At 43.4% G+C, this 14,547-nt stretch overlaps 1 protein-coding gene across 2 annotated transcripts in view; it reads left to right on the top strand.

The window, feature by feature from the left end:
• Positions 1-14,547, top strand: part of LOC139130094 (ubiquitin carboxyl-terminal hydrolase 25-like) — a 44,714-nt gene that overhangs the window by 6,636 nt on the left and 23,531 nt on the right. For both annotated transcript variants that reach the window (XM_070695815.1, XM_070695814.1), the window contains exons 2-6: positions 10,848-11,097; positions 12,235-12,364; positions 12,698-12,863; positions 13,532-13,627; positions 14,251-14,391. In XM_070695815.1, the coding sequence (XP_070551916.1) occupies positions 10,848-11,097; positions 12,235-12,364; positions 12,698-12,863; positions 13,532-13,627; positions 14,251-14,391 (783 nt within the window). The remainder of the gene's footprint in view (positions 1-10,847; positions 11,098-12,234; positions 12,365-12,697; positions 12,864-13,531; positions 13,628-14,250; positions 14,392-14,547) is intronic.

Here is a 14,547-nt window from a genome sequence, read left to right as displayed (position 1 = left end):
CTTTTATGCCCTTTTCTAGCTTACTTTCGCGGAAGTAAAGCTCGTTCGCCGGCACGCACGGCCACACCGGGGAAACGTCACCTCTCTCGTGGGTTAGTAGAAGACCCAGGGGTTAGTGCTATGGGTGCGGGGCACCCTCAAACCTGTCCTGTTTCCCCAGGGTTGTGTCACTTGGCCACGTACTTTGAACGACTTGGAAGAGTCGCACATTGCAGTCTGCTTTGACGTAGTGTCAACGACATAGTTCCGCCATTGAAGGAAGGCGTGTACGTAGTTTGGCCAGTTCAGTGAACACTTAGCTCGTTAGTGTTACCGTTTCCTAACACGTTAGTTGTGCAGTTGTTACTAAGGTGCAGTTTTGTACCACCTTAGCTCTGGACAGTGCAACTGCTCTATGCACTAACCCCAACGACAGATGGTTGGTACAACGTCTACGTCGCACGAGCACAGCCTCCGTTGGGCTGTGCCCCTCCCACGTGATACAACGCACGTTCATCCATTACTATAGCGTCCTTACGGATCTGCCAAAAACTAAAGTGGGGGTAAAAACAAAACAAACGAAAATATGCGATCATAGATAGTATTTTATTCGGGAATAATTTACATGATGCCGAACAATAAATCTTGGAGTCTGTCTCGACGTCCGAGTGCATGGTCCGTGTTTCAAAAATTACAATCGGGGTGGCAGATCCGTGTTTCAAAAATTATAATAGGGGGAATTGTACAAAATAATCCGTCTAAACAAAACAAACGAAAATATGCGATCCATAGATAGTATTTTATTCGGGAATAATTTACATTATGCCGAATAATAAATCTCAGAGTCTGTCTCGACGTCCGAGTGCATGGTCCGTGTTACAAAGATTACAATCGGGGGATTGTACAAAATAATCCGTGTTTCAATTTACAATCAGCGGGATCGTAAAGCACAAACAAACGGCACAACCGTGCTCAAAATGTGATCATGGTCCGTGTTAAGAATACAGTCAAGCCACTGTTAGGCGAAGCTGTCCCCTGTCCGTTATTTACGTCGGGTTCTCTTGTTGATGGGTGTCGTCGGGGCTGTGTGAGTAGAGGTCTGCACGCCAATGCTCCTCTTACCTCGTAGCATCATGCGATGATGAAAAGCCGCAAAACACTCGCCCTCGTGAAGATGAACCCCGCACAGACTACATCCTTTGGACGTCTCAGACAGTCGTCCGCCTCGCAGTGGTCTTACCCTCTCTGCTACATACTTTACAGCATTTCTGCCGCCCCTCCAAACGGCTGACAACATGCATCGGCTGATTTTGTGGATTGATGTACGAGGCAAGAGAAACAGTGGCCTCGACCTCTCTCACACTGGGCTGCGATCGCCCACAATAACCGCCAATGAGTTGTTTCCCGACACGCAGATGAAACATCTTATGGGTCAGCTTACTATCAGGGTGTACATGCTTGAAGCATATATATGCATTTACCAGGGCAACATCAATCAGGTAACATGCCAGATATGTCCACCATCTGTGGTTCTTGCGCCCAGTGTGAAAGTACTTGCGCTTCTGGTTGGCTCGGTCGACGCCTCCCATGTACCGGCGATAATTATACAGCGACAGAGGCACTTGTCGCCGCTCGTCTCCCTCCCCCACTGGCACGCACTCCAAGGGTGGATAGACCGTATTCAAGATCAGCACCTGAGCGTTACTATCCTGATAAGCAGTGATGTTAAGACGAGAGTCCGTTCTGGTCGTGGCTTTCATATCCCCAACAGACAGAGGAAGGCGCTTCCTCTTACCCGGCGGAATTAATTGAGGGGGCATGGTGCGACGATTACGGCGGTTAAAACTCCCGACCATGTAGATCCCGGTCTCCATCAGCTCTCTAGCAGTAACGACCGTGCTAAACAGGCTATCACAGAATAGGCTGTGATTATATCCACAGAATGCTGGACCAGCTCCATCGTAATTCTTTTCACCACACCTCGCTCCTGCCGTCTCCCATCAGTCCGATCCCGATATTTCACACCTAGGTACGGTGCAAAGTTAGCTATGTATGCAGTGGTGGAGTCGCACAGCTGCCATATCTTGAAACCGTCTCGATCAGGCTTATGCGGTAATCTCTGCTTAAATTTAGAACGGCCCTTAAATCGCACCATGCCCTCGTCGATGGAGATCTCTCTACCCATCTTATAATTATTTACGCACCGGTCAACTATGGGCTCCATCCATGGATTGATTTTATACAGGGGATCCTCCTGACACCGACGTCGGCGGCGTGCCTCATCAGGATCACGACGTGGATCGTTCTCTGGGTCTGCCAGATGAAAGTATCGCATAAGCTGCTGAAAGCGACTGCGGGTAATCACAGTAGAAATACCCTGGTTTCTCAGAAAGGGATCGCTAGACCAATAATCCTCCACTGATGATTTACGGTCGATACCCATACAGACTAAGACGCCAATGAACGCCTGCACCTCTCGGTAGTCAGCGTTACGCCAGTATTTATCTATTTTCCTAGCGATATGTCGCTGGTGGAATTTGGCGTATTTATTAGTCTCGTCCTTGGCCAATCTGATCAGTGTAGCTGGAATAAACTTAAAAAAGTAATCGAGCTCACGGGCGTGGCTGGGCAAGGTGAAAGTCGGTCCTCTCTCATGGTCAAAATCGGTCTCCTCAAATATATTAGCATCGGTAGTCTCCGACATACGCCAGACAGGAGGGGTGTCGTCCTCCGCCAACACAGCAGCAACGTCATCATCGTCGTCAGAGCTTGCCTCACCTACATACTGCCTGTCATAAAAGTCATCGTCAACCTCCGAGTCGGACTCAGCGGTGATATCACCGTCGTCTGGGCGTCTGGGCCTGAACTCGCCCGTAGCGGCATCAAGGATCATATCTGGCTCAAAATAAGGTGGGCTATCCTGATAACGAACCCTCCGCACTATCTTTTTCGGCGGGGACATCGCAGCACACGAAACTATGGCAGGAGCGGGCTCGGCAGCCTCTGCTGATGACGAGGACTCAAGCTCTTTCGCACTGGGCACAGGAACCTCTCCTGACGCAGGATGAGGGCTCATAGTAGCAACAGGTGGTGTCTCTCCCGGAGCAGCCGGGGGAGAACCAATGGCATCAGCCGTCTCATTACTCACTGTAGGTATTCCAAGTGAAAATTTTAAAATCACTAAATTGCTTTTTTAATGCAATTTCCAAAGAGTGCTTGGAAAATGATGAAAAATGCTTTTTATCTGGTCAAAATCGGTTCAGTCATTCAAAAGTTATGAAGATTTTTGTGTATGTAAAACCTCGCGGCCGAAGGTCACAGTATTGAAAAAAAGTTAAAATTGCTAAAATTATAGATTTTAATAGGCTTGTTTTCCCTGAAATACATGACTCTGTAACAAATATGTTGCTAAAAGTATTTAAAAGTAACTTCTTTTTACAAAATAATTAAATCTTTGACCAAAGGAAATTTACTCTTTGACGTAAACGCATCCAAATATGACAGTTTGTCTGATTCTGCATCGCGGAAAAATTACAAAATGACTGAAAAATACAAATTTTGGCAGATTTACAGTCATTCTGATGCAAAATTATTGGTGAACTTACAAAGCATTGTTAATCTTTATGCACTACTACTGTAGTGTAATTAAAAAAAAGGAAAGTTCATGCAGGAAATGTAATTAGATAGTCAGAAATGTAGAATGAAGTTTGACTTAACTGCAAAATGTGCCTTTGCCGGACAACCAAAAATAGGGTAAAATATGAAAATTAGCCATGTTTGTCAAAATCTAGTCAATAACACTGACATTTAAAAAGTACAAACAAAGCCTATCACCAAAGAAAAACAATTTTTCAACAAGTTTCAAATAGATATATGGTAAACTTTCTTCCCAGATCATTGTAATTTTGACCAAAAATGTCACTTTTGTACAAAAAATGACATTCACATTGGGTGATAAAATATGAAAAGATACCATGTACAAATGTATGTATATACGCAAAGTCTGAGCGAATATTTCATAGTGTCAGACCATCTTTTCTGGGTTTTTATCTGTAGAAAACCCTTTGTTATGAGTACCAATGAACATTCAGCAACAAAACTACTCTAAATGATGAAAAAATGTGACAGAAAAATCCATTTATGCAAATTTCTTCCTTTGAATGAGTGCTGGTGGCGTATACATATGTATATATGCTGAGAACCTGCACGCCATGGCATGTTTAGTTAATCACTGGCTATGAAAATTTAAAGTTTTGAAATGTTTATGAAGTTCATATCAAAATTTTGATGAAGGAATATCTACTTTCGCAAAAATAACCTACACCAAATGTTGCCATGGCAACCATTCTTTTAATTAATCAGTTATCAACAAATTCCTTTTGTGTGCCAAGACAGCTCATCTCAGAACTGCCACTGGACCTACTTATATACACAAATGATTTTGCAACACCCTGAAAATTAAATGATCTTCAACAGCTCTGATTTACATTTTCATAATTTCCTAAACATGCATTTTTTGTTTTTTTATTAATGCCTCAATTATATAATTTGATATTACTGTACCATTTGAATATGTGAGGTTTTAATCTTACCATGATCCACAATATTTTTTGGTTGTTGGAAAAAATCAAATTGAAAGTAAATGGAATTTGAAACTGTTGTGAAGTAATCTTCAATTGCAGATACTACAACAATAGAGTTCAGCACTGCCAAGATAGGAGTATAGCACACTGAATTTTAAACTTCAGAGTAATGAAAATGACTGAACTGTGTCACAATAAAGTTTCTTTTATTAAATCAATCGTTTCATTTTTTCCTAAGATTGTAGAGACTAAGGATCGAGGATATTAGTAACTTTCAACCAGGAAAAAATACCAATATGTAGAAAGGATCAAAAGAAATCAACTTATTTTTTTCTTTACCTATTACAAAACCGGAAAGTAACTCATAATTCTCATTTAAGTGATTGGGGCTACATGTAGTTTCATTCTTGTCGATGTTTGATAATGGAAAGGAACACAAAAAATAACTATAACTTAAACAATCATTATAAAAATATTTACGAATTAATCTCAAAAGCAACAAAATTCCAAGCATAACATTACACTATGGTTCAGAATGTTCATTTACAAAGTTCACTCAAAATGTTCTTTGAAAACGATTGTATTTTGACAGCCGTACCGGCAGCTACTGTAAAGTCTGTGGAAAAAGAGTACTAAATATCGTTGTTTTTCAGGTCAACAAGTGATTGAATAAAAAAAAAATGTCAGGAAACGGTAAGACAACAACTGATAAATAAGTAACGTTTCTAAAGAGTAACTAGAAACGCCTAGCTGAGAGAAAATTTCATCCCGTTTCACAGAAACTGACTGCGTTTTCGAGCACCGCAGCTATGAATGGCAGATCTGGGGAATCCCCGCGAAAATCGCTCACACTCCTCCAAAATGATGATTGTTCGCTTTTGAGCTGCATGATTCAGCTTGTCAAAAATATTTTTATTTTGTGGATAATTAATTAAATTTCTTATTTTTTTATTTCGTTTGTTAATTAAAAGTCATTTTAATGTTTTTAGAGGCTTTAAAAAAATTCAAAACTCGCTAAAAAAGCGACTATTTGGCCAAATTCAAACGAAAACATGAAAATAAAGGTCGAATCATGGGCTATCTATCTATGAATACTTTCAGTCTCTTTACGCTTGGGCTCAAATGCGATAGTACGCTGTGTATACACAGGCTCAGTGGTCTAAAAATAGCGCGTTGAAAACATGGCTGCCGCTCTCGCCGATGCACGATTTTTGCATCAAAATTTTTCACTCATTTTCGTTCGTATGACTTTGACACTCCAGGAAATGATTGAGAAGAAAGGGGTAACTTGAAGTATTGAAGTATTTGCTGATAATTTGCCAAATTAAACGAGAAAAAATGCTTCGAAAATTCCCACACGTTTACACACTGAGCGTTTTCAGAAGCCGTAGCATGTTCGTGTGGTATACCTACTCACTGTCTCACTAGCAGCAGCAGACGTAGTCTGTGCAGGTGAAGTATCTCCCACAAGAGCAGATGTAGTCTCTGCAGGTGAAGTAGTCTCTCCCGGAGCAGCCGGGTGAGAACCACTGGCAACCGGTGACCCGTCATCATCCTCATCGGCAGAACGATCGGTCTTACGTTTACGCTTACCACTGGGTTTTTCAGCCGGAGATGGCTTCGCCTTACGGGAGCGTTTCTTGCCCGACTTCTTAGAACGTTTACTAGGGACATCACAACGATCGCTACCACTACCGCCCGGAGACTGCATCTTTGAGCTTCAGTCGTCTGCTCGCCTTCAGAAAACTTTTGCGGTCCGTCAAGCTCATGTCTGGAACAGTGTCGACAGACTAGCAGGTCCCTCCCTTTTAAAGCCACGGGAAACAAAGCCCTTGACATGATTGGACGCAGGGGTGTTAATATATGCAGCCACCTGTTATTATAATGGACCTACGGCAATCAGTCCACCAACCGGCGCTGACATTCCTACCCGTCATGTAAATTGCCTGTCCGCACCATTTGATATGCTAATAATACTCATTTGCGATGCAAATCCCTCGAGCACTTAGCATAACATAGTCAATGTCATTAGCATCTCAACTTGACATTCCGTCCAGCTGGGTACGTGGCATGCGCACCTGCCACCCAAGGACGTTGGCCCAAGCCCATGTTTAGTACGGGTGGGAAACCCGTATCTTTAACCTCATGTCCCTTCTAAGTACGCCTGCGCAGGGCGTATTGTCATCCAAGTCGGTGACAAGCCAACCCGACAGATCGCCCATTAAGCAATAATGGACTGGCCATCTCGTTCTTGTACGGCAACGAACAGTGCTTCAGCGGCTTGTTTAGGTCATAACCGTCGCCTGCCGAGGCGGCTTACCCAACTAAGGCGGTCAAAGATGAAGGATGCCAAATTGTCAACGGCTGTCTCGGCCTCGTCCGTTGGGCAAACATGGCTCCTTCAAATAACGTGGCCAGCACGTCTACGTCATCAGCGGTGATGACGACCCGTCATTGACGCCCGAGTGCGTAAAACTCGGAATATACCGACAGGTACCTCTACCTGAGTCGGTCATACTACGGTATAAACCAAACACAGGTCTGCCAACTCCCGTTAGACTCGGCCGTTAGCCGAACTTCACAGGGACAACATAGGCGTAACAAGTCGGTGAACAACGGTTCATGCACCTAACCGCAGCCGCCAAGTCGGTGAACAATGGTATCAAATTTTGAGGCCATGTTCCTGAATGGCAAGGCTGAGGCGGTGTGTTTCGTTGCACGGCTTGAACGTCTAGAGCCAAGTGCAGCCAACAACGTCCGACATCTGAGTGGGTAGTCTTTTCGAGAAGGTAACAAGTCGGTTAAAAGCGGTGGTTACCCTTCACAAATGTCGCTCAAGTCCGTTCGGATCAGTTCCATGTCAGGGACTAATCAAGCCGAGTCCGTCAAATCCGTCCGCACTTCCCGTCAATCAGGACCAAGTCCGTGATTTTCGTCTCGCACCATTGGCAAAAAATTGCACCGCCAGCTGAGGCGGTCTTAGGCGGTTGCCTTAGAGAAAGCCGAGTCCGTCAAATCCGTCCGCACTTCCCGTCAATCAGGACCAAGTCCGTGATTTTCGTCTCGCACCATTGGCAAAAAATTGCACCGCCAGCTGAGGCGGTCTTAGGCGGTTGCCTTACAGATTAGCGTTGCCGAGACGGTCAATTTCGGCCGCAATCTATGTAGTGCCTCAGAGCCAAGTTAACCCAAACTCCGCTAGAATACGTCAACGTGCTAACCTGCCAAGTACGCTACTCGTCCCCCCAAAAAAACCAGTCCCCCACCGGGGTGGGGGACTGGCTGGGTAGCTTCCGCACCTTTCCCTGTCGTTGGACTCTCTGTGAACCCATTTCGAGAGCAAACGCCGTTCCTCGCCCAAAACCTGTCCTCGAACGACCCCTAGCGCGAGCAAGGGTTTGCTACACGTAGTTCCGTCGACTAGGCAGGAAAGGGGGTACCAAAAAGTAGCCCGATTTCCACCGCCTTGGCAGGATAACGGCCGTGGCTGCTCAGATTCTAGCTACACCGAATTTCAAGCGGATTTTCACTGACTTGGCAGGAAAAGGGTTAAGTCAGTAATGAACGGTAACACTCGTAAGCCAACTCCCAACTGAGCTGGCAAAACTACGTAAAGCTGTGCTTCAATGGCTCAGCCATGTCGTTAATACAACGGCAAAAACGTAGTTTTTGTGCTACACTGCCAAGTCGTTGGAGGTACGTATTCAATTGACCCTACCCTGGGGAAACAGGACAGGTTTGACGGTGCTGCTGCACCCCTAGCACGACCCTCAGGGTCTCTGACTAACAGACGAGTGAGGTGATGTTTGTGCTAGCGGACGTACGTAATACTGAAGGAGTTTATTTCCGAAAAAATAAACATGAAACGGCAATAAAATGACGCACTCCCAGGGGCAAACAAAGCCGGTGACCTCAATTTTTTTCTGCAGCAACCCTTGAGCTCCTTCCCCTGTCTACGGGCATGTAGAAATTATCGAAGTCTAACACGTATAAGTACGGCTAAAACTACCCTGAAAATGGGCGATTTCTGCCAAAATGGCTGGCAGGATAACATGCAGGAGAGCCAATCTTTTGCAGGCACATATTATGGGGCGGTTTTCTACTGACTTGGGAGAATAACGGACAAGGGCGCTCGGCAGGAAAAGGGTTAACCCTTTTCCTGCCAAGCGCCCTTGTCCGTTTTCCTGCCAAGTCAGTAGAAAAACGCCCCATAATATGTGCCTGCAAAAGATTGGCTCTCCTGCATGTTATCCTGCCAGGCATTTTGGCAGAAATCGCCCATTTTCAGGGTTGTTTTAGCCGTACTTATACGTGTTAGACTTCGATAATTTCTACATGCCCGTAGACAGGGGAAGGAGCTCAAGGGTTACTGCAGAAAAAAATTGAGGTCACAGGCTTTGTTTGCCCCTGGGAGTGCGTCATTTTATTGCCGTTTCATGTTTATTTTTTCGGAAATAAACTCCTTCAGTATTACGCACGTCCGCTAGGCACAAACATCACCTCACTCGTCTGTTAGTCAGAGACCCTGAGGGTCGTGCTAGGGGTGCAGCAGCACCGGCAAACCTGTCCTGTTTCCCCAGGGTAGGGTCAATTGAATACGTACCTTCAACGACTTGGCTGTGTAGCACAAAAACTACGTTTTTGCCGTTGTATTAACGACATGGCTGAGCCATTGAAGCACAGCTCCACTTAGTTTAGCCAGCTCAGTTTGGAGTTGGTTTACGAGTGTTACCGTTCATTACTGACTTAATCGAGTGGTCCTCAGTCAGGTACGGGTTTGTACCGACATGGCTTGGGCTGCGGCTAACCAGTGATAACCAGTCACTACACCCAAGTCGTCAGTCTCACTTTTGCGATGCATGGGTACAACGCAATATGCTTCCATTGTTCTAGCCATCGACGTGTCCACATGCCTGGCAGCCATATTGTACTGCTAGCTGGTTTGCATAACAAAAGCAGTCCCTGCTAAATGCAGACGGTATCCCCGTAGCATATTGACCTTATGTCACCTTTTGAATTCTCTGAACGCAAACAGCGTACGTAGTTACCAATGCGTCGGCAAGAGGATACGTTTGCCTGCAAACCAGAGCCAATACTTCGGACGATGGAATAAATAAAAAATCCAAAGCTACGTCCATTGAATGGCACGGCCATGGCAGTGAAGGACGTTACCTGGCTTGAACTTGCAGAGCTGAAGCCCAGCTTAGTACGTCGGACACCAGTTTGTAATGGTATTTCCGAGTCGTTCATATCCGTTCCATCGGAGGAACAAGTCGAGCCGTCCCGTCAAAAATACGTTCTCATTTTCAGTCACGCACAACTGAAGAAGTGACTTTCGTCTCGCACCATCGGCATATCTGCCAAGTCGTTTGCAAGAGGTAGCCTTCTAGATTAGCATTGCCGAGTTGGTCAAGTTCGGCAGCAATCTCTATAGTGCCAGGCAGCCAAGTACGTCCAACTCCGCCAGAAAACGTCACCATGCTATCCTGCCAAGTCTGCTAAAAAGCGGTAAAAAAAAACCAGCCCCCCTCGGGTGTGGAGGACTGGCGGACAGGTTTCTGCACTTTTCCCTGTCTATCGACTCCCTGCGAACCCATTTCGAGGGGAAAAGGTGTTCCTTGTCAGAAAACCTCTCCTCGGATGACCCCTAAACGCACAGGGGATAGCAAAACGTAGTGCCGTCGACTTGGCAGGAAAGGGGGTACCCAAAAAGGGCCCGATTTCCACCGGGTTGGGAGAATAACGGTCACCAGTGCTTAGATTCTGGCTACACCGAATTTCAAGCGGATTTTCACCGACTTGGCAGGAAAAGGGTTAAGCTGTCACTTTTTTCAATCCAAAGGTGATGGGAATGTCAACGTACAGTGATATGTACTTGATTCATGCTTAAATCTGATTATTATGAATTGCATTATGAATGGGTACTATTATGGGAAGTGTTAGCCGTGAAACACAGCGGCGCTGTGGTGTATCGATCACACTCAGGTCATAGGTCATCACCATAGAACCATCTCATGGAGTTGTGACCCGAGATACAGTAATACAAAAAGGAAAAAGTGCTAATGATGGTCAGAGTTCTCCACCAAGGGATTCTTAGCAATGGGCAACCCTCTATCTTTGGAGAGATCCATTCATATATTAATAAATATATAAAATATATTTTCACAATACAATAATATGCAAACTATATATGTTATGTAAATTGGTAATCCCCTCATGGAGAACCCTGTACTTTATGAATTTGAATAGTTCACTCAGCGATTACCAATATTTTGATAATTTCAGAATCAAGAACAAATAATCAACCAACTGAAAGAGATCACTGGCATCAGTGATGTACAGGCCCTGCAGAATGCGGTGACTGCCAGCCAGGGGGATGTCAACGAAGCCGTCTCCATGCTGACGCAGGATGCCGGGTCTGCAGAGGGCGCCAATCCCCAGGTGGTGCCAACCAGTCAACCCAGCACAACCACCACGGTGGCAACAGCAACTCCAACCACTGCAGAGCCCTATGGGCCAAAGACTAAAAGTCAAGGTACAGTGTTGCATTCAAGTGATGGCTCGTTTGAATCGGACTGGCCATCTGATATCAGTCGTGGATTCAGCTCCTCTGTCGTCTGTTGATCATGGTCTTTGCTTCTTTTTCTCAGCGCTTCACTGGCACTTTGCTACTTCAGGTAGCTCACGTCTAGTGGCAGCCATCTTGATCGATAATAAAGATACTCTGATGAGCAAGCACTTTTCATCATCTCATGTTTGCCACCATTTAGTAGGTTACTTATAGACACATCAATATTTGCAAAAGAGTAAAATTGTCAAAGATCATGAGTATAATGCAATGCCACCATACAAAGCATAAAAACTGTCTGTAGTTCTGAATGTTGGACATTAAACAGACACTAATAGTTACTGAGATTCATTATTTATGTATTTATCTATTTTTTATTTCAAAGAAGACCAACAAGAACAAATATTTATAGAATCCATAAAATATGTGATAAATGTAAATGCAGAACATTTGATAAAACAACAAGCAACACACAGTCAACAAACTATATTAAACCACTAAAAATCTGTACAAATTCAATCCTTTGAAGGCAAAAGTAAATTTTTGTCACCTTTATAAAATTTATCCCTGTCAAATTTTTTTCAGATTTTTGCCACAATTTTGATAAGAAACTGTAGCCAGTGAAACGTAATGTCCATTCAGTCCAAAATTATCAATATAATAAGTACAGAAAACTTTATAAAAATTGGTAAAATGTTGTACTACAATTTTGATGGGAAAAAAATTACAGCACATTCTTACCAGGCATCTGAAACTTCCATAAGATGAAGTGATGATATCAATGAAGAGGTTGGAAATGCACAATTCATCTAAAGTAGCCATACATTTGAAGAGTTGAGTACTTAAAAACATTGTGAGTGAGACAACAGTGCGAATTCTTGTAATTCTCTGACAAACATTAAAATTATTATGAAAAATGATTTCGGGACAATTGTACATATTATTGACACATGTTTATAAAAATGTAGTGTCATCTCCAATGATAACGAGGCAAAAAGGTTAAAATACTGGCCCAATTCTTCATAATTATTTCAGTTGCAAGGGTGCCTTGTTTTGAAATAAAGAAGTTTAACCAACTCAACCCTGTCAATCTTCACTTTATAGCCACCGGTGTGATAGACTTGACAAATGAAGGTGATGACAAGTCAGACTTGCAGAGAGCCATCGCACTCAGTCTGCAAGAGAGTGGACCCAGCCACATTGGTGTTTCAGCGGAAGAGCAGGACATCAGCAGGTGAGTTACCGTTAAGGTGGTATGTGCCGTGAAAGTGAAAGACAGACTTTCGCTCCAACTTTTCCATTGATGAAACCATCAACCATTCTCTGACCAAATTAAGAATGAGAACCAGGGGGCGCTATGCAAAGTTTGGTAACAGAGGGGAAAAAATGACCAAACATTTACCAATATATGAAATTCAAAATGGCTGCCATCTCTGCGATAACTTTATGGGGAAAAAAATAAAATTTTCAATTTTTGAATAAGATTGATGATTGATATTCATTAATGATTGATATTCATTAACAAGCAATGTGACGTGTTGCTCTCTGTCCATTCTGTTGCAACCAGAGCTTTAGAAGAGAGTTTAGCAGAGACAAAGCATGGGGCCAAGAGGAAACGTGGAGAAGGCTGGTTCACCGACCCGCTGAATCCACATGAGAGGAGACGAGACAATGGCTGGCCTGTGGGGCTTAAGAATGTGGGTAACACATGCTGGTTTAGTGCCGTGATTCAGGTAAGATCATTTACGAAGGTTGGCAAGAAGGTTACAGGAGATTCTGTACCCTATGATTGTGCTACTGTCCTATCCTCTGACGATTTCAGCTTGGTGTTACTAAGCTCATCGAACTTACATACAGTCAGTGTGCCCTCTAACAGTTGAAAAAATTATGAAATTTTCTTAAGTCACAGAGAATATTCATGAGTCATGGCATGCCAAATAGGCGCAGATGGCGTACTGCATAAAGTAGCTGACCTTTCTTCCCCATGCAAATGCCTGCAGGCTTCCCCTGGCTCTACTGTAGAGGGCGCTAAAGTTAAAGACACAGATAAGAGACTGTGAAAAATGAATGTTCACTATACATGATGCTGTGTTAGACTTTGAGGTTTAGATTAAAGTTGATACCTGGTTCATCTATTCCGCCGTGTCCTCTGCCAATACTATTTAAATGTGATCTGAACAGAATGCTAGCATGTGATGCAATTTTCTTCTCAGATTCGTTAGCTTTTAGTACTTTACATCCAAGTTTTCTTCAATGTTGTTTTACAGATTTTTCATAGTTTGAATTTATCAAGGATTTTAAGGAACCAAAGATTTTGTCATTTTCCTGATTTAGTTAGATGATAAGGCCGGTGTCACCTTTTCAGCACTTTAAATATGTGACAACCTTGATTATTTTTCAGTCGTTGTTTCATTTACCTGTGTTTCGTCAGCTGGTGTTGATGTTCAGAGCACCTCAGCCCGATGTGAAGAATGCCAGCACAGCAGAAAACACCATTGTGAGTAGCAGCATTAAACATTTAAAGGACCCATCGGTGTCTTATTGTATTGTTTTACTTCAGAAATTTGTTATTCGTAAAGACATAAAATTCAGTGGGACAGAGGAATGCCATGTACTGTACAATCTGTTTTTCTACCTTTTTCTAGTCAGTGATCTCGATGTTGTCTTTCGGCCTTTTGCTCATACTCTGTCTAGTCTAATCTTGCAAATCATGAGATGCTAGAGTAAGCTTTTTCCTGTGAGGATCATCTGTCACTGGAGGGGGTGGGGGGTCAGCCAGGTTGCATTTATATGAGGGTATTGCAGTAATACTGCCAGTATGCACAATATCAAGAGAAACAGACTGTTTGCCTTCAAGTTTCCAGTAGTTTTGTTGTGCTGTTGAAATGCAATTGCTCGTTGTACTCCCCAAGTCATGTAGAAACAACAAGATTTTAGCTGGTCAACATCGCATGTAAGTGTGTGACGTCTTTTGTTAGCTATTGTGATCTGCTGAATTTTGGTCCTCATTTAAACTTAGTTTGAAACAATAGCTAAATGTATAATCGATATGAAGATTGGCTATCCCTTTAACCTAATGGAATCATTTTTATTTTGTTTTGTATTTTGTTTGTTCTTCAGGAATCTCGCAACTTGATTTTCATGAACGAGTTGAGGGCCCTGTTTGCTCTGATGGTGGGCACAAAGCGGAAATACGTAGATCCGATACGCTCGGTGGAGATACTGAAAGCAGCTTTCAGTTCAAATTCCAGTGAGCAGCAGGTAGGTTGTTCAGGTTTCATCAGAATTTAACGAAAAAAGCCAAAAGGTATCTTCTCTAGCAGCCTAGAAACACTTTAGTGAAGAAATGTATTCATCAGATCAAGATACTGAAGTGGGATATAGTAGAAAATAATTAATTCCGTATTCATTCACAAT

The sequence above is a fragment of the Ptychodera flava genome, chromosome 3 (genome assembly GCF_041260155.1).
Source record: "Ptychodera flava strain L36383 chromosome 3, AS_Pfla_20210202, whole genome shotgun sequence".
Taxonomy (NCBI): domain Eukaryota; kingdom Metazoa; phylum Hemichordata; class Enteropneusta; family Ptychoderidae; genus Ptychodera; species Ptychodera flava.
This window is presented reverse-complemented; position numbering and strand designations above follow the sequence as displayed.